The 25,904-nt window shown below is 35.9% G+C and overlaps 1 protein-coding gene and 1 long non-coding RNA gene across 6 annotated transcripts in view; both read right to left on the bottom strand.

Moving 5' to 3' along the window:
- Positions 1 to 5,222: 5,222 nt before the first annotated feature.
- The window catches only part of PCMTD1 (protein-L-isoaspartate (D-aspartate) O-methyltransferase domain containing 1), a 41,638-nt gene continuing 20,956 nt past the window's right edge, over positions 5,223 to 25,904 (bottom strand). For 4 of the 5 annotated variants that reach the window (XM_084511332.1, XM_084511329.1, XM_084511330.1 and 1 more), the window contains 4 exons: positions 23,874 to 23,976; positions 12,046 to 12,217; positions 10,377 to 10,500; positions 5,223 to 7,851 (listed from right to left, as the gene is read on the bottom strand). In XM_084511332.1, the coding sequence (XP_084367458.1) occupies positions 7,481 to 7,851; positions 10,377 to 10,500; positions 12,046 to 12,217; positions 23,874 to 23,976 (770 nt within the window). In that variant the 3' untranslated portion in view covers positions 5,223 to 7,480. Of the gene's footprint in view, positions 7,852 to 10,376; positions 10,501 to 12,045; positions 12,218 to 20,205; positions 20,346 to 23,873; positions 23,977 to 25,904 lie in introns of those variants that run through there. The other variant, XM_084511333.1, reaches the window with a different exon arrangement.
- Positions 8,334 to 8,655, bottom strand: LOC311432840. Its single transcript, XR_014690376.1, has 2 exons — positions 8,521 to 8,655; positions 8,334 to 8,479 (listed from the first exon to the last, which is right to left on the bottom strand). It is a non-coding gene; the product is annotated as an uncharacterized lncRNA (long non-coding RNA).

Genomic DNA, 25,904 nt, shown 5'->3' with positions numbered 1-25,904 from the left:
ACATTAGTGTAATAGTTTGAATGGCAGTAAAATAAGATGTCATGCTTACAGGAAATATATGTATACATTTACATTTTAATGTATACATACATTAATATACATACATTAATTGGAATTTATTGTTAATCTCAAATTAAGTTCACATTGTTATCACTCCCCAAAATGTCTGTTTTCTCCCCTTCTCCACACACACATACACAAAACCAAAACCAACCAACAAAAAAAAAAAAAAAGTGACTAATTTTAAAATCTGATTTCTGAAGTGAGATGTGGTCATGGAGATGCATACCATATTGTTAAAGAAAGATGCACTAAGTATTAAAGAAAAACTAAAATCCCAACATCTAGATATGGCCGAAGTCACTAAGTGCAGGTGTTTAAGATGAGGATTGTATTACAGCTTTCTAGAAGATATTCATACACTCTATTTTACAGACATGAGTGTGAAATAGAAGAGCTGTGGAATGAAGCAGTAGAGGATTTCCTAAGGAGAGAGTTCTTGCTACCGTTTCCCACATCTCACAATGTACAAACTTTGGTCTGAAAGCTGCTTAGCAGCTTGTGCTATTTGAGCTAACATATCCTGCCAACCTTTGCATCTGTGCAAAATCTCATTCTGGCCTTTGAAAGTTCAGCACTCATTTCTTGCCTCTGATACCACAATCCTTTAGAAATGTATTTTGTTTTTCAAGAGAAATTGAAACTGTGTCCGAATAAGATTGTTGCCAATGCTCATCTCAGCACTGGCATCACTAGCAAAGCTGAGATCATGCTGTGGAAAAAGTATTACAGATCTGTTTGTCTCATGCTTTAAATAAGACACTTTTTTTTTTTTTTTTTTGGCCAATGTTTAATATATCTTTCAATTTTCAGAAGTAAATCATCAATTGCCAGTAAAGTGGTAGGACTCTCAGGGACTGCAAAAATACCACTTTGCGTAGTTCAGAGGCTTGGACAGCCACCAAGGCTGTTGTTGAAATCACTGAAGGTAGGACTTGCGTCTGTTTGAAGCATAGCTAGAGAGGAACTAGGATGGACAAAACTCTTGTTGCAGCCCTTGGTAGCAGTGTTCCCAGATGCCCCTGCTTCCCCCCATCACCTACAGCTCTTTCTCTGAGAAATGGTGTAGCACTGGGGCAGGTTTTAATGCCAAATGTTTCAGAACATTTAACACGTATTTGTTTCATGCCTGCTGCCTCCCTTCCAGCTCATAACCATAGGTGATGGATTAATGCATCTGCACCACATACTCAGCTCCAAAGCTGAGGAACAGCAGCCCCACACAGCAGCTAGGTACAGCATGCACAGCAGCAGCCAGCTACTGCATCACATAGTCCACGTACATGGCACGGATTGTATCCCACATAGTAGTTTTCTACAAAGCTGTGGGGATTCTTCACATCCCCAAACGTCCAACCTTCACACATGGTTCTCAAGTAAGCAGTGGTATAAAACCCAAAATGGCTTGGGCAACTGAAGATACCTCATGCCTAAATTACACTGCTAGTCAAGCTCTTACAGACTCTTCTACAGAGTGGTACCTTAAATTTCTAAGGACAGAAGGCTCTAATAACATCAGCAATACTGTAAAGATATCAAACCACATTAAAATGCACCCTGGAAAAAAAACCATTGTACTACGTTTTCAAAACAGAAATCTCAGAAAACATATTTAGAAAATCATAAAAAGTATGTAGGATTATGCATCTTTCAGCTATGTAGCTACACAAATTACTCAAACACCTCGTTATATAAGCTTCAACGTACTTTTTTTTTTAATGCCTCTTCAACTAGTTGTGTCAACACAATCTTTAAACCTGCTGTAATGCAATACTGCCCTCTTCTGGTGTGATTTGATACGCACAGAATTTTTGATGCAATTCAGCAGAAAGGTGAGAAATTTTTTTACTGAGTAAACGGAACAAAAATACTGCATTATGTTTGCTCTTGCTGATTAAAATATGCAAATCTACTCTATCATTTAGTAGAGAGAATCAAAGTGAAGGCCAAGACAAAAATTAATTCAACTTCAAAAGCTTAAAAGCAGATATTTAAAGGGCTTAAAATGTCGAACAAAATCTGGTTTCAAGTTAACATACAAAGATTATTGATTGTATGGATGTGAGAAGAAATATGAATGAGTGAATAAACTGGTCTGTTGTTACTCTTTATCTGACAGTTACTTCACCCCTATATATGTTTCCCATCCTTTGTTATTTTACTCCTGCTTGTTCTTATCCTTCCAATCATGTAACCCTGTAATACTGCATTGACATTGCCAAGAACAGGTGATATAGTTTGTACTGAAGCAGTTCAAAGTTTCTACAAAGCCTGCTACATCTGAGCATTTTTTTTAATTTTTTTTTCCTGCTTGTAACTTATGTTTAGTTTAACTGTGACCTCTCTCCACTTAACCTGGCATCTATAGCTATACATTGTGTCTATAGCATGTTTTTATCCTGTTTATCTTTGTGGCACAATTGTAGCTTTAAATTGATAGCAATGACAAGCAGGATGAGGTATCCATGACCCTAACATAAGCACAAAGAAATAGTGGGCTGCTACAAGATCAGCAGCCCCAAGAAGTCACTCTACCACAGAAAGCCACCAGGTAGGCCATGCACGATTTGCCCTTGGTGAAGCCATGCTAGCTGTTTCAGATCGCCTCTTTTTCTTGCACATGCCTTGACATCATTTTCCAGGTTTCATTTTCCAGATTTGTTCCATATCTCTCCAAGTACAGAGGTTATGCTCACAGGTCTATTGTTCCCTGGATCCTCCTTTTTACCCTTACTATTTACAGAAAAGAATGCTGCAGGGCTACAGGGTGACCTCATTACACCCTTTCAACACTTAAAGGTGTTTTATAGAAAGGATGCAGAAGGATTATCTACTTGGGTAGATGATAGGACAAGGAGGAGAAGGGTCTTAAACTAAAAGAGGGGAAGATTTAGATTAAAGGTTAGAAAGAAATTATTTGCTTGGGGTGGGTCAGGCACTGGCACAGGTTGCCCAGATAGGTTGTGGATACCCCACCCCTAGAGGCGTTCAAGACCAGGTTAGATGAGGTCCTGAACAGCCTGATCTAGCGGGTGGCATCCCTGCCTATGGCAGTGGGGATGGAAATAGGAGATAGTTGAGGTCCCTTCCAACCCAAGCCATTTTGTGATTCTAAAAATGGGAGTGATATTTCCCTTTTTCCAGGCACTAGGGACTTTTCCTCTCATGATAGAGAAGGGCTTGCAACTCCATGAGCCAGTTCCCTCAAGACCCAAGGGACTCCTTTGAATAGAAGCCATTAGGCTTCAAAAATCAAAGTGTACACAGCATGCTAGTGCAAAACCACAAAAGGATGTCTGAAAGGCTTAAAGACATAACACTGTACCAAAGAACAATAAAAAGTAGGTTTGTCTGCAATAATTTCTAAATTTGTGGAGAGCATTTATGCGCATTACAAGTTTGAAGGAGGTGAGTCAAATAAGCAAGGAAGTAGCAGGAGGATGGCTCTGAATCATCCTAAATGAGAAAGCGCCAATGAATGAGGAAGATTACAGCAAAAGGGCAAGGACATTGCTCAAAGGAAAAAAAAAAATATTGATAAACCTTCTACTTCAGTTTCATATCCTTCCAGCCACTGATCATCGTGGCTGCAGGTGAACACATGAAGGAGGAAAAGAAGTATTTTACTGCTTTGCTCCAGCAAAGAAGTAGTTTGTAAAAACATCCTGGAAAGGTGTAACAGATTCCTAGTTTGCAGGCAGCAGAGGAGGGAGCTTTAGGTGGGAGGTGCAAGTTTCTTAACCTCCCCTAATAAACTTCTGAAACATTACAGAATAGAAAACATGGCAATCTAGAAAGAAAATATCACTATCATATTAGCTATTAGAAAACATTGATAAATCCATATTCTTGGTTACCTACTGTCCATACGCATGGTGCAAACCTGTTCCTACATGAGACAGCTTTATTTGCAGAGTAATTCGCAAAGCTGGCATGCATTCTGAAGTTACAGAAGGAAAACAGTCATTTATCTAGCCGGCAATCTAGATTTTACTGTATCAAGAAACACTTAACTTAAAAACTCCAGTGATTCAGTAAGGAGTACAAGGACCTTCTCAAAATAGGTTTATGGAAAATATCTCACACAATTCTACTGTTGTCAGAGTAATTACTAGCTCATTAAGGTAGCCTTCTGTATACACATCTAGGAAGAATACAGCACACAATTCCTTTAGTTTTTATAATTGATTAGTAAGTCACAGAAGGAGAAGCTTTCAATTTTAATCAACTACATATACAATGGAAGGAGACACTCCTGAGGAGAGATTACTATTTAATGAGGTAAAACAGCATTAATCCAAATTGAGCACATTCATTTAAATTCCTTATTTGTTTTCAAACTGACCAGTAAAAAGTAGCTTAGAGAAAAGGTGGGTGGCTATACTAAGAAAACAGTACCCAACTGAACAGACCTGGTCCTGTGTGTTTAAATGTGAATAGATAGACGTTTTTTGGGGATGGCCATAGTTCAGTTTTTCATGTATGAGATTAAAAACTTCAGGTCTCCCAAAAGACTGCAGTAGTCTCAAGACCGCCCTCCAGACCAAAGTAAAAGGGAAAAAAAGCCTAAAGTTCCTACTCACCACAACCTTTCTTACTGTGATTACAACTATAATATTGCTAGTCAGCTTAGCCTACCCACGTTTTGCTGTCTTCTAAGAACATATGGCAATACCAAGACAGCTTCGGTAAGCACTCTTCAGTAAGTAACGTGACTCACTATTTGCTCACAACCCTTGCTATTCTTACCTCAAAGTTTTATTTTGACCAAGTAGTAGCTTTGTTCAAGGTTAAACCAATCTCTGTATTTAGGAAAAAAAAGTAGGAACTGTTCTGGAGTGTGTGTGTATATATTTCTTACATATATATATCTTAACTGTATACTCAAGCTTATGGGCTCACCAGAAAAGCTAACTTTCTACACACGTGCTTCAGAAGTAATACTAGGCCCAAAACAGCTTTCCTGTGTCACGAACAGTATCTCACCCTACAACCTCTAAAAAATTCAAGTTTTATGAAGATTTATCCATTATTTCTGAGCTTCAATAATAGTCTTTATTATGAAGTCAGTGACCTAGCTATGAATACACCAATACCTGAATTTCCAGACGATCCAGATGAACTTGATACTTTCACAGAAACGAATTCGAGCAAGCAGAAAACACCAGAAAAACCATTTTATTGCAACAATGTCCCCATCATCAACTGAGATGGCAAAAATCAAGTTTTAATACAATTTGCATTTCTACCTTTTTATTTATGTAAATATAAATTCAAGAGTGTAAAATAAATCCACATATAAAACACAGAAGAAACATTCTCTTTCAGTGAATGCAAAAAACTTACATACTGAATAATCATGACAAATCATCCGTTGTCCATTTTTCCAAGTACACAGGAGTGAAAGAACGCAGAAGTTTATTCTCCAAAAGCATCCTGTATAGAGTCCTTAAAGTATTTAATATTCAGTAACCTCAAATCCTTGAGCTTATAGATGTAGATTCCAAGAAAAGGCTAGAGAAACATCTCAAGCTTCAGATGATCTGAACTCCATCTAAAATAACCCATTTAAAACAAGATTATGCTCAATTCTTACAGCTGAAGCATCACAATTACTTTATTAGTATCATTATTTTGGAAAACTATTTCCTAGTAGTTTTTTCCCGCTTTTAAAATAGTCAGGAGTATTTATTTCAAATAGTATTGTTTACTTATACTGTAAATATATTGCGGAAAGTAACTCCACATGCTGGTACAACAGGCCTTCAAGAAGTTCCACTTAAACATTACTACAATGTACCTTAAAAAAAAGGGGGGGGGGGTCTAGAGCATGAAATGCATAATAAAGAGTCAGTATTGTGGGATTATTCGTCTTCTTTCTCATCTTATATATTTCAAAGTCAATATTGGACTGTTAGACTGCATGAATATTGGCTGGTTATAAATACTTAGACTACGAACCTTTAGTTTTAGAAAAATATTTTCTCATTATTACACAAAAAATATTACCAGCATTATAAATGCATCATGCAGGGTATTTCTTCACAAGGAATGTTTTTCACTGGGTCCAACAGGCAGATTGTTTCAATGACTGTGGCTTTTAATGCAGATCATGCCAAATTCTTAATAAGCAGTGTTTTCCCTCATGGTTATGTTACAACACAGATTGAAGAAATTAAGATGTTAAAAGCAAACAAATTTAAAAAACAAGAACTGCAAGTAACTTCACAACTAGGAGAGGAAAAATTGTAGAAGGATTAAGTCAGCACTATTGTGGGTCCCCACAGTTGCACTGCTACTCTTAGGTTTCCAAAAGATGCATATGATTTTATAAATATTTTTGTGCTAAGAGCCATGCTCAGAAACAAAATATAGGCTAGCACAAGTCTACCTTCTTGGAGATGCATCTTAAGTATAAAATCCACTTACTAAAGTGCATTTGCCAAACAAATTCTAACTTCTACTATAACAGCTATTCCAAAAAGCAATACAAACTAAATTTGTTGAAGTTCTACCTCTACTTAAAAGCAGTAAATATAGATGACTGAAATCTACATTACAATCTTGTATTGCCAAACATTGTGTCTCAATGCCATGAGCTGTAGAAATAAACAAAATGTACTGTCCTAAGCTTCCCACAACCAAGGAAGTGCCTCCACTTAGGAATACTGAAAGCATAGAATGGAGTTAAGTACAAGCAGAGCTGAAGTAAGCATTGCTTTGCTTTATATTCAATGTTTCTTTAAGGCTCTGAGAAAAGCTATTACTTTTCTCAAGATCTTTTGGCAAAAGATGCAGAAGTAGCAGGGCCATCTGACGTTCCAGAACTTGTGTTTTCATATTCCATTAAAGCCAGCTCGTTCAGTGTCTGTATACATTTATTGCACTTGTGTTGTTGGAACACATCTATACCAACATAGGAATAATGATTGCAACAAAGCCATAGTAAAATAAACTTTTAAAAGGGTCTGATACCAACATTAGAGGATAAGTGTCTGCATGTTTAAAATGTTCCCCTAATAATAAATACAGACAAATTGCTCAAGTCAGATGCACATGTTTAACAATTATTTAGCATATATAAAATTTCACTCATCCTTTATCAATACAAATCTGTTAGGGATCAAAAAGACTTACCATGCAAAATATTGATTAGTGCTGCATAATGGAATATATATTTCTATCAGAGTTAAAACAGCATTTTCAAAATTTAAAGAAAAATAGATTTTTAAAAAGGGAGTCTACTGTTGAATGCAAGTCTTCCTCGTAGCAAAGACAAGATAGAGATAAGTTACAATTTATCGCTGTACTTCAGTCTTGATGAAAGACTAGTAATAATTTGTCCACCTATTTCTTAATAAATGCTACATTTTCAAGAATAAAGGAACTATCAGTAGGCATTACTTCTACTTAGAACAAGTTACTTCTCTCTGTAATATGTCAAGTATGCTTTTAAAGATTCAGGTAACGGTAGACTCATAATTTTCTCTCTCAGTAGATTTCGAGGAGGCTCTTCTGGCTTCAAGGCCTCACTGTGATCTTTATCCTCCTCCTCTTTATTATCATCTTCCATTCTTTCATCTTCTTCACTATCTAAAGGCTGAGGAATGAGCTGATTACCAACAAACACATAGGTATTAATCCTGCGTCTACGACATCTCCTGCGTTTTCGTTTTGGAGGAGCCTTCTGAGCAATACCCTTGGCTTTCATCTCCTCGTTTATGAAGTTTCTAAGGGTGCGTCTGATATATATTCGAGCTAGGTCCTGCAGATTCCTAACAGCACATGGAGCTAAAATGAAAGAGAGTGAGTTAGATTCACTTAGCAAAATTTTTTTGTAACAAAAACATCTGCAAGACAGCAAGACTTTTAAGAACAAATGAAATTTTAAGTACAGAAAGAAATATACAAATGAAACAAGGGTAGAGAGATCTTGGCAAACCATTTAGAATATTCACAAGTGTTCCTTACTTCAGACATACTCAGATTTGAGCTGAAGATGACTTCTGGAATATGACTGATCTTTTATAGAAAATACCTAGTCCAAAAATTAAGAGATCTTTTGACAAGTGCAAGTAAAGCAGAAAAACATAACAGATTAAACAAATTTCAGGAAACATACACCACATACTGTCGTATTTTAGGTTTCTGACACAGCCTGGGACAAGCCGCTAGCATTCTCTTTTAAGATTCTGCTGATAGAGAAGTTTCCCTACCATATCACATTAGTTTAAACAACTGCTTTTCTTCCTTTCCACTTCTACTCGCTATGATTTTTCCTGTTTCTTGCTGATGAGGGAGAGCCATGTCAACTTCACAGCTGACCAACCAGGTAAATCACCCTTATCTTTGCAGCAGAAAAGGAATCAAAATTTCTGAGGTTCTAAACAAAGCAAGCAAGTAACAAAAAACAAGAGCACTTAAGTGATGATTAAGTAGCACTTAATCATCACTATGTACCATTTTTTCAATGGTACATAGTGATGATTAAGTGCTACTGAGCTGGTGGATGACCTGTCTTAGATGACCTATGGCTGGATAACTCCAAGGAAAACAAAGCAAAAATGGCACACCAAACACACAGTCTGTTCAACTTTGTCATTTTTGGTCCTACACAAAATAGAATAAGATTTATGGGGGTTACAGAAAAGGAAAATTTAGTGAAGAAGTTTTGATCAAAACCCTTCCAATACACATAGCATTCAGTTTTAAATGATTCAATTTCAAACTTTTTTTTTGTTTCATACACTGACTTCAGCTACGTGCTAGCTAGTCAGAGTTTGAGACAAAAAGATGTTTAGTACTGGCAATACTAGCTGCAGTTAAAGCCAACAAAAAAAGTGTATTTAAGCAGTGGAAAGTGCATCTTACTAATTTCACTTTACAGGGCAACTTCATCCCCTAATGAATTTATAATTGTTTAAATAGTGGCAAGGTGGTAGCATATTTGTATATTATTTCCTTCTTCCTAAAGAGTTTCTCACTGAAGAGTGAGAGGATCCTATTAAGCTATGTACAGGAAACACTTATATTGTGTCATAGATCAAATCTGAATGCCACTGGTCCGTACTGTTTTCATCTGTAGTATGAGCATTCAGGAGTGGTAGTAAGGGAATACTTAAAAATCCTCCTGTATCTTCTAGGGAATTGGGTTGTATTAAATCATATTGAGACCAGAAAATAAGTTTAAGCCACCTCTGTATTTCACTGTTCATCATGACACATTATCTATTACGGACTAAGTCTAACGTAAGGAACAGAATAAAAGTCTTGTATTAACAAATGAATTCCAGGAAGTAACTTTGAGGTCTGAAAAGCAAGCATTAAAGTGAAAAAAAAAAAATGTTATTTTTGCAAATAAGTGATTACGTAAGTGAAAGGATCATCTGTACTTTGAAGAAAAAAGTTAAGGTAACTATAATAAGGAATCATCCTTTGCAAGCTTACACATACCCTCAAAATTAAAAGCCACATCAGTAGTTACAGGCAATGCAACCTGACATGACATCCTGGACTCCTGAATGGTTTACACTGTTTTTCATTTTAAAATTGTGCATGAAGGTAAGAAGCATGTGGTAAGTACAGGGAAATTAGTTCACATTGGTCATATGTTAACACAACAAAACAGTAGAGAAAGACTGTTACTGTCTAGTTTCTTTGCTGCATTTCAGACCCAGATGCTACAGAAGCCCTGTGTACTACTCTACTCTACTCCTAGCAGAAGTTTTCATCTCTATAACTTCCTCTTTTTAACCTCTTTATTATCATACTATCTTACCTTGGCAATGACCTGTTGGCTTTCACAAACTTTTTAAACCCCTTTGCTAACCTAACTCAAGAGCCCTGCAGTTAGAAAGCCCATCCTAGCGACTACTAAAAACAGCTAGGTGTCACTGTATTAGCTGCAGACAGACATAAGCACACTCAGCTATTAACATTCTACAGTACCAGAGTAGTGTAGACCAGTTTCTTCCTTTTCAGGGGGAAAAGGAAGTTTTTCTCTGGAAGACTGTCAGAGACAAACTTAATATTGACTCAGTATGTTATCTGTGCCTCAGAAAACAAGAACCTGAACGTGAAAGGAAAAGTAGTCTGGAAAAATAAGCAGGAAACACCAGGATCATTTTAATTTGGGATATTAACTGCAGAGCAATGCAGAATAGCAACCAGCAGATAAACTTATCAGTGAGCTACTACTGTCCTAGACTGTGTCTGTTCTATCTATACAAGGATAGTCTTCCTCATTTCCAGAATAACACCAACAGGCACTCTGAAAACCCAACAAACCAAAGGGAGCCAGCACAAGTGACACTTACGCAGTCCCACAGTATCATGTTTGCCGTTGTCATTTCTGTTCGGTTGCACTAGTGGAGCAAATGAAACAGCAAGGATGTTTTTACTTTCCCACGTGTTTTGTCCCGTTCTCAAGATTTGTGTTAGCTGCGTAAGAACAACAACAAAAACAAAAGTTAGTGGTTAGCTTTGTCATACTCACTATTATTCAGACTCGTATTCAAACAACAGTATTTTGATTTGCTTCAAAATGAACGTATAAAGTTTGTTCTCTGAACAGCCAGGACTTTCATATTCCTTAAGTATTTAGTCACCAGAGTACTGAAGATGGGTCTTCTGCAATGGGAACAGATGCAACAGGAAAAAAAGCCTAAGTCTTGCATTTTTCCTTAAGTTTTCCAATATTTTAGGTTGGAAACAGCTTCTGGCATCCAACCTCTAACTTGTAGCTAGCTTTGTTCAAGCAAAATCAAGTAATTCAGAAGCTTTTCCAATGAAGTCACAGAAATCTCTCCTAGGACTGAGATTCCACAGCCTCTCCAGACAAGCTGCTGTGGTATTCAACCAACTCATATCATTATGAAAAAATATTTTCCCTCTATCAAGAGAAATTATCCCTTTGCTGTAGTTTTTAAAATTCTTCTTTCAGTCCGCTGTGCACCTGGGACAACACTGTTTACAATCAAATCCCACACACTTTTGGGCAGCCAAATCAGGAGGTCTGATGTTCCTGATTTTTTTTCTTCAGGTTAGACAAACTGAGCTCTTTGAGGCTCTTATGTTTTACAGGTTCTAGTGTCCTTACTACTTGTAAGGCAGAATTACTCAGTTTTAATTTTATGTCCAATTTTGGTCTACTTTTAAGTTCAATTCCATTAATTTCAACTGATGGTATCTTAGCCCAATAAATATTGGATAAAGTATTTATGGAACTGGATGACACAGGCTACATTTCAACAACTTGTTTTTTTTTTGAGAACGTAGGTATATATGCACTGTGACAATTATTTTTGGAAGGTAACTAGAAAACTTATCAATTTAAGTGTTTCAGTAATTCTCTGTATTCATGAAAATAAAGTGAGTCATAGCCTTTCTTTCTTAACTTCCCAATCAGTAAAACAGGGAGAATACTACTTACCTTTGTAAAGCCTTTTGAGATCTAAGGATGAAAAGTGATAGAAGTGCGAAGCATTATTAAAATAGTACACCTGTCTGAAAATGAAAAACGTCTAATCTAACAAGAAAAAGCAACACTGAAAACTGCTGGAAATAAATCTTTTGTGTCTCCCCTTACCATTTTCTGTTAATTATAGATATTTCATCATATTTCTCTGAAATCAGCGTTCCTGTTTTAGAGGATGGTTTTTGTTTTGAAGTGTTGACTGAAAGTGTGTGTCACGGAAGATTTCAAAGCAGTTCTGGGAATGACGTAATATTCTTAAAACATTTACAAATGGAGTTCTAGCTACACTGAAGACAAAACGGTTTTGTTACAGACAAGCGGGTTTCAGTGTTTTAAGGGGGGAGTTCAAGACTGCATTGCAAAAGACTGATTATCTGCTTAATTGCAGCAATACACTGAGTCAAGATGTCATCAGCTGAACATTAACTTAGTAAAATATACATTTTAAAACATTTCTTAAAATTAGTATAATATATAAAGATAGCAAGGGGAAATTGTCACTAAGTCACCTGATCTTCTATAGGCATTACTAAAATGCCTCCAACTTTCAACAAAATTTTCATGTAGTTTTCATGGTCTTTCTGGACTCCAGCTCCACAGTAAATCCGGTCATACTGATGACTGTCTGAAGCTATTTCCAAACAATTACCAACCACAAAGGCAGGTTCACAGAACTCAAATCTAAGGGGAAACAAAAAAAAAAGAGGGGACATTTCAAAATTAGGATTTTTGAGAAAAGCCAGTCCAGACGACAGAAAAGTATTTTTCAGATCTTCCCTTATGTAATGGGAACAAATAAATAAGCATGCATATTTCTTTAAAAAAAAAAATGTATTTTATGGAAATACTAAATAACAAGTCATTTATTGCTTCTGTCCCATCAAGGACCAAATAAAAATTCTTAAGTTACAGTCACTGTATTACATAAGAACAAGAAAGCCTGAAAGAAACACCAGACTTCCTAACTATAAGCAAATAAATTTGTTTAAAGAAACCTTACAAGCCATACAGGAAAGTCTCTTTAAAATAGAAGACTTGTCAACACTTGTGCAATACCCAGCCCATTGAATAAATGTGGAACCACTCCAATTCCTAATACATTCTCCCATCCCAGCTTTTAAAGGAGTATGCTCTGTAGACTCATTTTTGTGTCACACAAATTTCCACCTTGAGCCCAATCTGTTTTTCTCCAAAATAGAATTTAATGGAAAAAATTGGACTACACACAAAGAAAGGGAATATAGTATTAGTTCTGAGAAGCATCTGTTCTAATTTTCATCAGCAAATGAAAGTTACATAACTGCCTTTAAGTGGACTTGAGCATATAAAAGAAGTTGCCAAAAGTAGTCGCAAGGACTAAGTTCTCTTGGACACTGCATAAAATAGCAAAGAAAAGATGCATGGGATAGAACTTAATTTCCAAAGCTGTGTATGTTTTCTATTACAATGATATTTTCCTGACATTTTCCAGGTCTCCACAACACATTATTGCTTACATTGTTAATGCCATGATAATGTAATTTACATCTTTGTTTAAAGAAACACAACACCTCTCTACCTCTCTACACACACACACCCCAACAACATTCAGCCATTAACTGTTTGCCCCACCACACACACACTTTAAGATGAGAAGTTACAGTTGTTCATAGAAAAGAATTACGGTTTTCTTGGAAAAACCACTAAGTGAAGTCTAACACTTTGTTGTGGCATGAAGTAGTTCATAGGTCATCTGACAGTATCAAAATCCAAGACCCCTCAAATTTCACCCAGGAAAAAATAAACTTGAAGAGTTCTAAATACTTCATTGAATGCATACAGCCATTTTATTAACTTTATAGCCGACATTCAAAAGGAAATTTTGACTTGGCTTGCAGTAGGAAGTCCCAGTACAACTAACAACATTCAAATCAGTATTTCCTGCCAGGCTTCACTGTAACCAAGTTGTCACTGCTTAGGGATACGGCCTATAAGGCTTGGCTGACTCTGATCTACAGTATTGCCATTCACAAATTAAAATTCTATTGAACTAAATTTTTTGCTTAGTCTATTTTATTTCCAAGATGAGGTGCTTGACCTTGGAAATAATTCAGGTCTTCCTTCTTTGACTAGTCAAGGACAAACCCCAGAATCCTTTACCAACCAAGTAACTGAAACTCCCTTATGTGATGTATGTGGCCAACAGTCCATGTTGTTTCCTCACCCATGTCCAGTGGAAGAAATGAAAGCTACAAACACTGAGAAGAAAAAAAGGAAGGGGGAGTGAGGAAGAACTGCACACAACGAGGCACAGCTAGCCTGAACCGTGGATGAAATAATTTCAGAGGAAGAAAGAAGTATCTGGAAATATGTAAGGCAAGGTTAAATGTTAGGAAGAAAATTAAACCCAAAGCACTCATTACTTCACTGAAGAACTCATCTCATTTCACAACTATGTGAAATATTGTGCGTTTTTTAACATTCAGTGAAGATCTGACAGTTCTACATAATTTTAATTTCAGGTTGCCTACACATGAATTCAAGCATCAACACACTGATTTAACTTAGGTTTGAGCAAGGTACCCTTCGCAGTTTTAAGACAGTACAATAAGAACAGGTGGCAATAAAGCACTTCTCTAAAATGCAATTTTAGATCTTATGACATTCACTGGTTCTATGTCCTTAGACAACAGAAGAGAGCCTGCCTGCCTGCCTAACCTGGCAACTTTCACAACTTTTTAGTAAAATGCTCCTCCAAAAGCTGAGAGGATTACCCAGTATTTCTGAACTGCCTCCTCTACTAGAAGCCACCGGTCACACCCTCTGAAAACAAACACCAAATCCTCCAAGGATGCAAAACCACAAAACAAAGACCCACAAAACATTTCCCAGACACTATTTACAGACATTTCTATTTACAAAGCCTGGATGAAAAAGGGCTTATAAATACAGTAAACGCTAAAAAAAGTTTTTCATATAGCTTCACAGCTTGAAGCCAGAAAGACGCTAAGTGCCAGTGACACAGATGTGGCTTCCTATTACACCTGTAAGAATCAGACAGGCTAAGCAGTGGAGACCAACTCTGCCTATAGAGGCATTACATTGTGGGTTGACCATGTTATCAGTACAAATTTGTGGAGACATGGCTTATTACCCAGACAGACAGGTACTGGTTAGTTCATTTACTTCAAAAATACCTCCTTCACCCCAGTAGCTTCAGCTAGTTCAACCCAGTTTGTCAAAAGCAGGAGCATCCTGAAAGACTTCTGAGAGCACTATGATACATGCAATTTCCAAAGACATCTCCTTAATCCATGTCAGATGAAAAACAAGGGGGTCTACTCAGCTCACTTGGCAGTGCAATGGTAACACCCATCTAGACTACAGTGGTATGCTGGTTGCCCATTCAGATCATATAGGGTTCTAGAACTGTCATCTTTTTTTCTGGGTATCAAGAAGCTAACAGCTGGTAGAAGTGGGGCAGAAAAACTGGAGTGGTATCTCATCGTGGCAACACTTGAGCTCAGAAGCCAACGCCATCCATTTATACTGCCTGTAGAGTTAACAGCTTTGCATGTTATGGTATGAACAGTGACAACACACCAAGAATAGAAAGGCATATATGGCTGATACTCGGGAGAATTACAGACTTAAATCTAGTTGTACAACAGTCAACCTTACTTTTCCTCACTACAATACAAAATAAACCTAACTGAAGAAATTAGACTCCTTCTCCACTCCCTTAATCTTCAACTGATTCCATTATCATGAAAAGATGCATGCACCTTAGAATCAGAAAGAATTCATAAACAAATATACCAACTTGTGGTATTCATGTAATCCAGCACCTTTGTGAATATCTTCTAGTAGAGCCTAAAATATTATTTATGAGAATTTGTCATTAACTTGCCCAAACCATTTGCAAAATGAGCAAGGTTGAAGTTCAACCTCACTGAAGCCTCCCCTCAATCTGTTAAGGGAGTACTCTAAAACAGAAAGATCCTGCAAATAAACGGGAGTAAGCAATTTTAAGAGTACCTGCCCAACACTAACACAAGCTTGTTAGTCTTACTGTATGAAAATAGTATCAACCACATTGTTTTACAATGGAAGTTAACCGCAAACACAAATTTATTTCAGTCTTATTTGACACTACGTTCAACAAGCAAATTTCATTCCCATTGCCTTTGGGATGTCAAAACAGATCAGTTATTCAATCTGTTACACTGAGCTATTTCTAGTAGATTATAAACTTTGCTGGAAAGGAATGGTTTATTGCTTTAACATGTAATAGTGACAGTCACATAAGCTACCTATTAAGATGAGGTAGTATTTCATCTAGTTACACACTTGAAATGGAATTATGAAAAAGAGTTAAGAAATGTCAAGTGTTATTCACCTTTTGTTGATCTCTATCAAATTGCCAGGGTAGCCTTAGAGACAACTACATAGGTAACATGGAAAAAATGTTATTTCATAGATTAGATGCCAAGAAGTGTACTGGAACAAGCCAGAGAAGTTTGGATCACACTAGGTTCTTCAGTTCAATCTGGTATTTTGATTAAAAGCAAGCAGCCAACCAAAGAGAAATTAAGAGTTCCCACTATTGATAGCATAGCAACCAGGTTTCTATGTCTGAATGAACACTTGCCACAAGGATAGATTTAATTTCACACAGATCTTGTTTAGCAATGGCCCAAGACATTCAAGTACTTTCAAGCTGAAGTGTGCTGACCTAATCTTGTCCTTTCCTTTGTATTTCTGTATTCTGTCCCCCATCCTCCCAGTATAAAAGGATTATAAATAAACAGCCACAGCACTTCGCTTTCAGGTAAGCATCAAAAATTACCTGTGGAATTTAAAGGGCATTTTTGTATTCACTACAATAGCTTAAGAGAATAATTAAGGAGTAGATTGTCACTGCATGCATTCAAGTGAAATTCTCCATAGGTACCAACAAAAGAAAAACACTACCATTCTAATAAAATGAACATCCATTTAAAAACATTTCGAGTAAAGAACTAAGATTAAGATTTATTGCTTTTGTATCCATATCCACCAATCTAGTATTTGTGTGATAAAATATTAGTAAAATATGACAGTACAATAGCCTACCCTCTAATAGTTCCCCACACACATGAATTCATTTGCTGGTCCTCAGCTAACACCTATTCACACAACCCACCATTTAAGTACTTCTGACTATGAAGATGTATAGCATGTTTTTTTTGGCCAAGCTCTTCTGCCTATATGAGTGCAGGACATTATTAATTCTCATGTCTCTTGAGGATCAAACCAGAGGCAAGAATTTTTTTTAGGTAGGAGATGTTCATTTCTACAGAATCAAGTACAAGTTCAATAGACCTATGCATAAAATTATGTAATTTGAAGGAAAAACAACCTTTAGCATCAACAGATTTGTGTTTGAAGGATAAAATATATCATAAGATGCTTAAAAAAAAAAAAAAAAGTACTGAGGAACTACTTAAACTGCTGTCTTTACCTAATAAAAAAAAAAATCAGTTTTTAAAACCACTATCACTCCAGCTACATTTTACACCTCTCCTATAATTCATTAGCAGGACACCACCTAATAGTATACTTCTGCTCATTTTACTAACCACACTCATATCAGTTTGCTGCTCACAGTCCTTACAGAAAAAAACAAACTTATCAGCATGAATTTAAAATTTCTGTGTATTTGTTCACCATCCACATCCACTTTCTTTGATCAGACAACTCAAACCCCTCCAAAAGGGTCTGAGATTTCAGTATCAAATGTTCCAACTGATTCACCTCATAGTCTAGAGGACTATAGTTTCACAAAAAAAAAAAAAAAAAAAGACTTAAACAGTAACACTCAGCAGCTCCAAAAAGGCAAAAAATAAAACAAATGACTTTTTTTTTTTATACACAAAGGAAGAGTAGTAAGGCAGGTACACATAAGATTATTGGAATTTACAGCACAGAGGCTGGCAACTTAATACTTGCTGTTTCAACTGTGATGATGCTACAGCGGAATAAGAACTCCAGAGCATCCCAAGTTTTGGATACAGCCATTCCTGGGGCTAAAGTAAAGTTTTAAAATGTTTTAATGCATATATGCAAACAGCAGTGAATCCAGTTTAAGAACTCACAGGATGAGATTTACATTAAATTCCCTTAATATGTTAGTAAGCAGACATTAAAATGAATCTGCAAAGTGTGGAGACTCTGAAAATGTATGCTGTAGACTATTTCTGCTACTGTAACAAGGAAGTAACATACTTTTGTCCTATACTATACTAACTATACTGTTGACCACATTTTTAGCAGAAGGATCCCTCAGAATGGGGGATGAGGATGACAAATTAGATTAAGATTAGTAAGCATCTTTTGAATGATTTTCACTAAAATGAAAAACAGGCTTATCTTTTTTAAAAACACAGCTACAGAAGTTGGAAAATAATTATTTCCAGAAGTTATCTGGAAGGACTTAAACTACAAATAATTTAATCTACAAACTTCTGTCTCCTTCATCCATTTGTACTATAAAGATAATACTAAGAGCTGCTTCTATATAAAAGAATTTCATAAAATCTTAATCTAAATCTTACTCCAAGTACTCCTAAAACCTGAAGGAAACCTTCAAGAAGCCCTCAGATCATTTAATCAATTTCAGTTTTTAAACTGACGTAAAACTTTCTTTGAAAACCACAGGTGGAGGTCAATAGTCTCAGTTGGGCTTGGCATAATACAGCAATGTGCAACTAATGAAATTTTCCAATTTTCATGCCTTATTAACATTTTTCAACTTACTGTACTGCAAAACTAATATAGAAGTAGTATCAAACAGATTTAAAGGTGTTTATTTTATACAGGAAGCAGTTTTCCCATTTCTCAATAAATATTTCCCATGTTCTATCCTGACAGTGATTTCAATTTAAGATTAATCACTAATTAAGAAAACTACACTTAAGATTAAGAAACTTAAGAAAAGCAACGGGTAATATCAGAGAACAATTTTTAAAAAGTGTTAGTTCTTTTCTGATTAACTGAAACAATAGAGTAGCAAGACAGCAAGTTCTTTCCATCCTTTTTCGGCATTTTTCTCCATTGTTCATTCTGCTTTGTGTACGTATTCATTCAAGCTCTTTAAACAAAACTGGTTCATATATAAATGCATTTTCATGACTTGCTACTATTTCTACTGCAAAATTACATGTTACTATTTTCTACACGTACACTGTGAACATTAGAATAAACGAAAGTATTAGATCTTTACAAAGAAATACAAGTTAAGATCTACAATAGCAACTGAAATTGTTTACATCCAGTTACAATAATGGTAGTTAGCATTACGGAAATAGCCAGAAGTGATACTGGCGTAATTTCTATCCAGTAGTCTTTTCCCTGTACTTTTTTTTCAGCTTCCAGGCATTACTGTAGGACAGTAAGCAAGAAATATAATTCAGCTTCATTTCTGTTTCTCAGTTTTTCAACACAATTGTCATGGTTCTTCAATCATGTGACTTCAGCTACCTTGCTTATGATTTCTGATACTCAGTTTCCTCAAAACCCATTCATTTCTGAAAACAAAACTAAGGGCTAACTTCACTCTCCCCTTCAACACTAGTTTACAGAACTTAAACTTCACAACTGCAAGTCATGATAGACAAATCATGATGGTAAAAAGTGAAAAGATATTCCTTCCGTTTACTTCTTTAATTCTGCAGTGAATTTTAAGAAAGCTGGACTCCTAAGAAGTACAGAAGTCAAGTAAGTTTTTCACTTCAGTTTGTCAAGGCCCTATTAAATACAATGACAGATGTCTGAAGAACAGTCTCTTTCTGGACACTATACTACTGCATACTGCAGGCTTTTCTGAAGCCAGTGATTTGTTAGCAAAGCACTGAACATTTTCATTGGCTACTTTAATGTAACAAGTATTATAAATACTATCAAAACTTGCAGTAACTTAAGACTTCCAAAGAATGACATTGCCCACCATGGGACTTACTTTTTATTTCTAGAAGATATTTTATATGTAGCTTTGAGAAAGCAAGAATATGGATTTCTCCAATTATCAAATACTTTAAAAATACGTTTTTCTTCCTAGATAGTACTAGACCCATTGCCATTTTTGGAGCATTCTGGCTTATAGGGTAGAGGTGTATTGCTTCCTTTTTAATGTCTCCAACTAAAAAAGGGATATTCCAAAAGCCCTTTTTTGTTTGTTTGTTTAATGCAACTTCTGGCCTCAAAGAATCCCACTAGATTTCTTACAGTCCTATGTTCTTGGGATTACTCAACCTCAAGGAGAATTGATTCACCGCTTTAAAAACACATCGTGTTTACTACTTGAAATTAAGAGTAAGTTACCAGTAAAATTTAAAATGAAAAAAGCCACAGGTGATTTTGAGATGGGATGCTTTTCCTGCTTAGATTTTTACTGCTATCATTATCCGGCTGCACAGGAAGGAAAGTGCTTTTTCGTCATGTTTATATAAGGAACTTTGTTTTAACTTAGCATTTATGAAAGTGAGCTTTCAAACACTGTATCACTAGCCTTGAATTTCAAGGAAGATGAATACTTGGTTGGAAGAATAAGCTATTTTTCAATGCCCAACACAATTTATTACAGGACTTCAGAAAGAAGTTTCACCCATAACAGTTATCCCAGAAGTAGTACTAGGGTTCTTGTCACTTACCATTGAAGTGGTTTCTTTTGATCCCGAGAAGGGTTCGTGATTTTCTTTCACAGCAGGGACTTCACCAGCTTACCCAGGTTTGGTTTTTGATAGGGTGCTAGAAGATGGGCAACCTAGCCTTGCCCTGTGGCTCTCTCTCCAAGCTGGATATTCTAGGTCTAGAAGTTGACTGGGAGCAGAAAAGACAACACATTCCCCTTCAATAAACAGGTGAAGCGGGGCCTGGTACTTTCACAAATGTGTTTTAGATAGAGCCTTCTTAAGGAATGTTTTTTCCCCTTAATTAGCATGCATTCCTTTAAGGTTTTAAGCATGAAAGAGAGCCTTACACGTGTATCAGATTCAGAACTTTCTTTACACCTAAAATCTTTTACACTTCAACCACGACAACACTTAAGATGCTGAAGACAGCACATCTCCTTTGCTTCTCCTGGTGAAGGTGTTACCAAATAAAACCAAGGCATGATTTTACCTCTCAGAATGAACAACTCCACCTCCATTTAAAAGGAAAATATTCTGATAGATTGGTAGGATATGGATACAGATACAAGTGATTATTGGAATTATCTGTCATTCTGAACCAGGATCTGAAAAGCTTCCCTTCTAATGAATAGTTCAAGAGACAACAGATAGAAGGACAACCTGTCCTTTGAAGAGAGTGTCTCAAACCCTTTTGTACATTTTTACTTTGCTATCAGATTTCAGTCAAGCACCTGCCCAATCATAGAAAAATATTACATTTCAACAACATTTTTAGTAGTAATCATTAAAAAGCATTGTATTACACTACACAGCACTGGATTATGCCTTCATAAAAAGTAGCATCAAAGCAATACTCCCTTTTATTGGAGAGGGGAGGAGTACACATCATAATGACCCATCTCCGTGCCCAATGTCAGATGCAAAATTAAAGGCGTATCACTTCAAGTGGAAGAACACCATAAATAAAGTATTTATTTAGGATACTAGTTGAAGATTTTCAAGGATATACATATAAGGTAAAACCCATTTTATTTCTGCTTCAAAAGGAGACTGCTTCAAAAATTCAGATCAGACTGAAGAATGTTATCCACAAAGAAAGAACACAGGGAAAGGACACCACAGTTTTATAGCAACCCCCATCTTTAAAACTATGGTCAGGAAACCATGGTGTGGTCTTCTGTGCTTTATCCTCTATATACCTCTTTAAAGGCTGCTGACAAGTGTAATGTACTTTTCCCCAAAACACGCACACATCCACTGAGACAACTAGCTTCATTCATACCAGTCTGCCAGATAAAATCCATTTTCGAACAGTAAGGACACCTGCTAGGTGTACACCTGTGTGCAACAGTAGACAGGCACTGAACACCTTAGGAATCCTTTCTGTTTGGTAGTCTTTCACCCAAACACTAGGTCGACAAAATCATTAGTTCAGAAGTCAGCTCATGGATTTTTTCGCATCTTTCTTTCGCAAACCAAGATTCAGGAAAAAGTTATGGAAAAGTTACTGATTTACTGACCCAGAGCACATTATTTTGAGAAGTAGATTTAGACACAATGCACAAAATTAAATGTTTTTAATAATATATAGAAAGGACCCAGTCAATCACAGAAAAAACACAACCCCATCTTCATCAACTATATTAAAAGACAGTTAACCAGGATCAGCTATGCAGGCATGAAGTTACAAAGCCTCCCACAAAACACAAAATCCAAACAGATCGGTATTATGTCATCTACAGTTCAGTTATTACTAAGTAGATTTATATCAAAAAGCACTTTCACAGATATTTTTAAGGTGGTGAGGACGGTGCTTCTATAGCCATTGCTGAGAATTTTTCTGTTGTGAAGAAAAGGTGAATTATTGGAAAGTATATGCCAAGTGATATATGTATAAATTACTCAAAGTTTAGAGGATATTCACCATCCTGCTTCCATTCCCTTGCTGGAATCACACTGTAACTGAAGACCAGTTTAACTATCGGTATAAATAACACAACATTCAGAACAATGTTCCCATAGCCAATCCATCACTGAATTAGCCAAAAATGCATTTATTCTGCTTTGAGAACATTTACATCTTTTTAATAAAAAAAATGCTCCTTTTTCCTTCAAACAATACACACACTGTAACATTCAGTTACTCCAAATGTAACGACTTTGAAATTTTTTCCTTTTTTTTTTTATAAGCTTCAAAGTGCAAACCCCACTGTTCTGCTATTTATTCATACACATAACCTAATCAGATCCATTTTGTTTAAAAAAATAATCACATATTCCTTTGGTATCCCTCCACTCAAAAATCTCCTCATTTATGGACATAAAGGTATTACCAAACTGGAAAGGCATTTCAGTCAAAACCATCTTTGTTTTGTATGTCGGAGTACACATACAGGAATAGAGGTACGCACAGGAATTCATTAGCTGGCAGTTACATCCTACTTACAGAGCCATTAATGCAGTACTAGTAACGATCATGAGTAACCACAGTTCTCACTTGTATATGTATTAACATCAACTAAGGTTAAAAGCTCGTATTAAAATCAGGACAGTGATGACGACACATACTCGTATTTCATGTTACGTAAGTATAGTAATATATTCCCTGTGTTCTTCTGTAGAAAAAAGTAAAGTTCTCTAACAAGTGTTTGAAGTACAGAATTGAATACAGGTAACACTAGGACAACTCTTTGAACTAAACTTCATACTCCACACTCCTCCTTTTATGCAGGAGCAGAAGGAAGAAGGCCTATGGTTATGACCACAGCTCCTGAAGTCTGGTTTAAGGAAAAAAGTGGGCTGAACTTCAGATAAGAAAACCAAGAGCACATCAGTTCCTGAAGTACATTACAAAGGCAAGAAGATAAGACTTTTCTCTGCTCCCCTGTGAGCAAAAGAAAATGAGTAAGGACATGCAACTCTTATGCTTTACTGACAATTCAAAAAAAAAAAATCTGGATTTTCAGCAGCTACTTTATAATTAGTGCTGGAGAACATACTGTCTGTAAGAAAGTCTTATTCTCTGTAAAGAGGACTAGAGGCCTGTTTTTCCTTTCACAGAGGCAGAGAGGCCAAAGATGCAGACTCTTACAGGAATGCTTAGAACTAGTAATAAATTGTTGAGTAAGTGGAACCAGTATGTTTCACAGCCCTGTAACCCTGAAGTATATCAGTAAAAAAGAGTTGTGTATCAGCACAGATGAAGACTCCAAAGTCCATCTCTTCAAGTAAAGATGAATACAATCAGGTAAATTCACCTGTTTTTCATTTCTAGATCAACAGTAGTAGATTACAAAAAAGTTAATTCTGTACAGAAAGATGCCCAGTTTTATTATAAAAAATTACATATAAATTGTCCTATACATGCAAAGACACCTACATAGCACACATCATTCTTTATATATATACACACACACACTTACCTGCATGTATATACACATACCCAAAAATGCAGTGAGATCAATTCTGTTAAGTATGACACAACTGAAATACTCCCACACTTTCTAAGTTTTAACTTACCTCATGAATTAGAGTGACAAATTGGAAGTTCTTTGTTGCAGCAACAAATACCATTTACCATGTGTGATGCCATTCTCCTCCTCCCCTTACTAAACTCGTTTTAAACTGACTGCATCATTGCAAAACAAAAACTGCTGAAAAGTGAACTAGACAAATGAGATACTTACTTATCAAAGCTATCACTGTATTTTATGAAGCTCTCCAATTTTTCCTTCGCATATTCTACCACATCTGAATGAAGCTCTATTCCATGATTTATCCCAAAAGGTCCTGTAAATAGAAACAGCAGTTTTGTTGTTTTTCTTTAAAGCACAACACAAACATGTGGAACAATATTGTACCTTTTGCCTGTAAAGTACTAACATCACATAAAACAGTGGAGTCATCCAACACTCTACACAGAGATAATGATCTGTAGTACAGATAGAAAGATACGAGGAAACAAGGTAAAATGCCAAAGGATCAAAAAAAACAAGGACAGAACCATGGCAAAACAGTTTTGTACAAACAACTTTCACCATAAGGATGCATAAAATCTTGACGGATGCAGAAAGCCTCGACTATATGTAGGACAGTCCAAGCAACTTCCTTTTCAATATGTTTAGTTGGAATACAACAAATTCAAAGTATGATTTAGTCTGTATTTTGTTATTCAAATTTTGAAAGGTTTTCTTATCGTAGACTTCTCAGTTCCTAAGAATTCAGAGATTTTGTATTACATTTATCTACATGGGTTCATCTATTTATTAAGTTTCTAAATCAGAAGCTCACTCCTGATTTACTCATTCAGTAATTAACTTCCACCTAGAATACTACAATTGACTTGCATTATGTTAATTCCTCACAATACTGTAACAGTTGCACCACTGCTTTTCTGCAATCAAATCCAAGTATATTTCCAAGTTAATTTGTGGGCCAGAAGGTAAAGCTTTTTTTTTATTATTATTATTTTATTTTTTTTTTTTTTAGGAACAAGAAGTCATGAAAGAGCTTTATGACTTATCTACAACAGGAAAGAATCTGAATCAAATAGTCACATTTGCTGTGGGGATTCTATATTTAACATGTATGCAATAGACCAGAGACTTCAGTAATGGAAACATATAAGAGAAGGGGAAGAAAAGAAAGCAAACATCAATAGCATTAGACAAAAACTTACATTTAAATCCTCTACTGCATTCTAAATCTCACCTAAATATTTGACTTAAAGATGTTATTCCAATAAAATAGAGTAAAATTTGTCTTGTCTTGGACACCAATGAAAAATAAACAGACCTAGGGTTACTGAGAAAACATTTTCTACAGTAAAAAAAAAAAAACACTAATATATGCTTCTGGGATCATTAATAATTGCAAATTTTAATGCAGTTTAGAATATTTTCTATTACAGTACCAAACAATAGATAACTATACATGCTGCTCACAAGACCTCTTCAGCATCAGCCAAGAGGTAGATACATCATCCAAGGGATGTACTTTGAACTTGTGGAAACGCATTCAAAGTTGACATTCACGCCAATTTTAGTTTATTATCTATCACACAGAGAAGCATTAGTACAGCACATATTTTAAGGTGTTCATTTAATGTTCCCTTGCACAGTAATAGCCTATAACATTCCTAACCAGCAGTTACACTTCTATGACACACTGCAGCATCTAATGCAAGTTTTCTTTTTATTAAAATTAGCCTCTTCACTAGAAACAGTCCCACTTGTCCCAAAACTCACACGTGTTCCTTTCAAAACTCAGTTTTAACAAACCAAAGGACTAAAGAATTGTATGTGCTGGTTTTTCCACGTTTTAAATTAAATCTGTGAATGTAATACACTACCACGTTAGGATACACCACAATAAAACTAATCTAAACAGAAATAAAAGATATAGATTTCATTCTTTCATCAGTGAAGTCAATTTCAAAAAGAGTCAGCTAATCTAAAAAGTGAAACCAACTCCTCTGTTGCTCTCCAAAGTTAGCTGGTCTCTTCCAAGGTAACTGGAAACAATTCCATCACCTAGTTTGAACTACATTAATATTTTAATGATGGCAACACAATCTCTACGGAGAGCCTTTTTTATATATAATTTTTTTAAATATATGTCACTATATTTGCAAATGTTCACCAGTTCCAACTCACTAATTTCATCTATTTAATTTTGACACTGTCAGCATGGCAAAAATACACTCACTATATTGTCAA

This window comes from Aythya ferina (assembly GCF_964211825.1).
Source record: "Aythya ferina genome assembly, chromosome: 2".
NCBI lineage: Eukaryota > Metazoa > Chordata > Aves > Anseriformes > Anatidae > Aythya > Aythya ferina.
This window is presented reverse-complemented; position numbering and strand designations above follow the sequence as displayed.